Here is a 3,864-nt window from a genome sequence, read left to right as displayed (position 1 = left end):
CAATCTCGGGGAAACCGCGATGTGGGCAATGAATACCTGCGACTTTTGCAGGCATTAAATCTAGACGCGGAGGCACGAGGGTCTCCGCGATCCATCCGCTTCCCCCCCCCCCCCCCCCGTCCCAAATCTCGGCAACGAAAGGGCCTTGGGCGTGCGGGGGGCCATCGGCGATGTCGCTGGAAGAGTTTCGGGCGTGGGGGGAGCACATGCGCGCGATGGCGGATCACAGGTCTTTGGTGTGGGCGGAGCGCATGGCGGCGGCAATGGCGGGCGGCGACGAGAAGAAGATGAATATGCTTCGCGTGATCTACATGCAGTACAAGGATGAGGAGGATATGCGTCGGGAATCACGCATGGTGGTTCGAGCGGCTTTGAAGGAGGAACAGATTCGGATCAAGGATAAGTCGCCGCTCGAGATCATCTATTGGGCGATGGAGGAGGGAAAATACTATGATATGCGGCGCGCGTGGTGGAAACGTGAGCCGAATGATTGGTTTCCATCCTACACATCCAGTGATGGTGTGAGGGTGGTGATCATGACGGCTAGGTCGCCGCCACGCAGTCGGGCGGTGCCCGTCGTGACCGTCAACGGCGTGCGGGTGGTGCCGAGGCGAAAGGTGGCCCGGGTGGTTTCACAGCTGCCGCGTCGCTCTCCTCGGTTCCCCCGACGTTCTGCACGGATCCAGGCGCTTGCACGGAGCGCTGGTGATGAGTAGGCGTCTTCCCGGCTAGCAGCCGATTCTGGCTGCTGGTCGGGAAGGAGTCTGGCGATGAGGACTCCTGCGACCATTTTGCTGCTTTCTTTTCAGTAAGATTGCTGATCTCTTCAAATATTTGCATTCTCTTGTACAAATTAATGGCGCAAGGATTGTAGCTAGGATGTGATTTGACTGCTCCAAATAGTTCCTCTTTGATTTTCCAATGAAAGTTGATAATGTTTGTTGATTTGGATTATAGTATTGCTGTTGAGGATGATTTGTCCTTGGCTCTTTCTAAAGTTGACACTTAACAAAAATTGTGATGATATAATGATTAAATGGATTTTAGATGTTACTTATGAAAATATAGTTAAAGAGGCTATGAGAATTGGTAATTTTTCAGCTATCCCTGCCAATTGGACAAAGGACGTGCTTCATTTTTGGGTGGATTTCTTATATTACACTAATGTTGTGATGGTGATGAGTTTTTTTGAACGTGGACAAAATGAATTTCATGGGTTGGGGCACTTACCCGTAGAACCTTCTTGGTTTGCCCTGGGCAGTTGGGCTAGAAGTTTTTGATGTAGTAGGCCTAGGCTGGTGGGATAGGGAATCACAGAAGGGCAATACGCCTTCTGTTGCTTTGCGATGTTTAGATGCTTTGGTCCCTTCCAAAGGCAGATTTGGTGGGATATGAGCGACATACAGTTTGGGTTTCCTCTACCGCCACCTGGTGAGGAAGAAGAGATAGTTGGATCTTATGGTGGTGGAGATGGACACCGTAGATTCATCATAGTGGGAAGTTTTAATAACTATTAATACAAGGGAAGATTTAACAACAGAAGGGGAAGATTCAACTTATATATGATGTTTTTCTACCCCATCCCGGCTGGTGTGAAGAAAAGAGCTAATTTCTTCATGGCTAGGTTTGTTTGACAGGAGATGACAACAAGAAAAAATATCTCTTAGTAAAGTGGAACACTAGCTTTAGACCTAATGAGCATGGGGGCTTAGAATTTTAAATCTTGACCTCATGAACAATGCTATGTTGGCTAAATGGTTATGGAAGTTAGAAACTGAAAATTGTCTCTAGCAAACAATTATTCCCAAAAAACATGTTCATAATGGTTACTTTTCTGCAACTAAACCGATTGGGGACTCCCGATTTTAGTCAAGTCTCATGAAAATCAAAGACTGCCAGCATTGCAAAGAAAAGTGGTAATGGCAAAAATACTAGATTTTGGGAAGTTTGGTAGGTGGATAATAAATATTTTAAAATATCTTACATTTGACTGCACAATTTGAGTTTTGATCGCAATATTATTGTAGTTGATACCTTGCAGAAAGGCTTGGATGATTTTAAATTTAGAAGAAATATGTAGGGCTAATACTCTAGCTCTTTGGGATAGCCTCAAAACATGATATGAGTAAATTGTGGTGTCTAACAATAAGGATTCTATTGAGTGTATCTTAATTATAGCCAACCTTTTTAATATGAAAACCGTAAGCTATGCAATATTACGGTTTTTCACTTTTTGTGGAAACATAAAATCCGCCCAAAATGAAACTCTTTCTTTGGTTGATGGTCAAAATTAGCATATTAACTAAGACAATCTGCTGAAAAGAGGCTAGATAGGTCCCAAACATTGTGTGTTTTGTGGCCAAGGTGAGAGCTTGAGCACTTATTCTTCCGGAGTTCAACGGCTAAACTCGTGTGGGGGCTGTTTAAGTGTGTTTTTAGTTTGTGATCTATTACTTATAATTTGAGTTTGTGCTTTTAGTTTTCAACATGAAACTAAAAAAACGGGTGTTAGTTGGTGTTGCTTCTATCCTTTGGACAACTTGGAGATGCAAAAACGATATTGCATTTGAAAGAAAGTTGATCAATGATCTAGTTATGCTTATCAGATTGATATGTCGGTTGATAACAGATTCACTCGACAATTCTGCAGATAAAGGAGGGAACTCAAAGGGTGTTGGCGCTTGGAGCAAAAGTCATGGAGCATGTGGCAAGTGAAGCCCACCGTGCATCATAGGGGTGGCATCGTCGTCCGAGGGTTCTGAGAATCAGTGGCTGGACTTCCTCGACCGGCTACGTCCCTTGCGTGGTGCATAGCTCCTGTGTTGGCCTTGCTTCTGGATGCGTTGATTCTCCTTTGATGGTCCATCTATTAGACTGATTTTTATCATCTTTCGTTCTTGGGTTAAACTGTTGTGCGCCTTTGGTGTGTAATAATAAGTTGGAGTTTGGTGTCCCTCAAAAAAAAGTTGGAGTTTGGTGATTTGTTGCCTGTTTAGTCGCTTTGCTGTTGAGTCCTAGGGGCTTGTGATGGATCGAACCAAATGATTTCTTTTAATGAAAAAACATGTGAACAAACATGCTATACTGCTGTGTATATGTTGCGAAGTCCTTTGTACGTGCTGCTATTTCTTGAGCCCGCATACAGTAGCTGGGAAATAGTTCTTTTTTAGATGCTGGCAAGCTGCCAAGTTTGTTGATCAGAAGAAGGTATTACAAGAACACCCTTAAAAAAGAAATGCAACGCATAAAGATGAGTACTAAAAAAGAAGAAAGGAAAATAGAGTTGCTCGGTTAATCGAAGAAAACCTTGTTAAAACCAAAGCAACGCCTGGCTAGACTAGGACTAAAGCACCGCAACATAACATGTACTAAACGCCGGAAAGCTAAAACCTCACGACACACCCGAGCGGGCACTCAGCGCCTACGCTGCTACGAGAGTGCACACCGATAACCGGATCTATAGGACGGAATACTGGGAAACCGGGATGCGGATCCTATGGTACTGTACTCTCTGACAGGCACGTGAGGTGGGTGCAGGCCCTGGACAGGGCAGAGCACGGAATGAGCCGCGCACCGTAGAAGTTGAGTTTGATGGAGATCAAGGGACTCGGTCGTAGCTCTGTCTCTGTACAGATGGAGTTGAGTTTGACCTGGACATGGCCTGCTTATGCCCATTCCGACCGCGAACAACATGGCCCATACGTACGTGTGGTCTCGACCCAACATCATTCACTTCACTCTTGATTGAATTCGGCTGCCGTGCACTCAACCGCGTGCCGCACCTCACAACTGAACGTCGGCTTCTGTCGTCTTGGTCTTCGGTTTGGCTCGTCTCCTGTCGATCCAGAAGGAGAAGCTTCCGTC

At 45.4% G+C, this 3,864-nt stretch overlaps 1 protein-coding gene across 1 annotated transcript in view; it reads left to right on the top strand.

Annotated features, from left to right (window-relative positions):
- LOC119303617 (putative F-box/FBD/LRR-repeat protein At5g22670) overlaps positions 1-3,094 on the top strand; it is a 19,651-nt gene extending 16,557 nt beyond the window's left edge. Inside the window, exon 3 of the mRNA XM_037580749.1 lies at positions 2,651-3,094. Within this exon, the coding sequence (XP_037436646.1) occupies positions 2,651-2,734 (84 nt within the window). The 3' untranslated portion in view covers positions 2,735-3,094. The remainder of the gene's footprint in view (positions 1-2,650) is intronic.
- Positions 3,095-3,864: the final 770 nt, after the last annotated feature.

Source organism: Triticum dicoccoides, chromosome 5A (assembly GCF_002162155.2).
Source record: "Triticum dicoccoides isolate Atlit2015 ecotype Zavitan chromosome 5A, WEW_v2.0, whole genome shotgun sequence".
In the NCBI taxonomy this organism is placed as follows: Eukaryota; Viridiplantae; Streptophyta; class Magnoliopsida; order Poales; family Poaceae; genus Triticum; species Triticum dicoccoides.
Note: the sequence above shows the minus strand (reverse complement) of the source record. Positions and strands in the feature narration are given on the sequence as shown.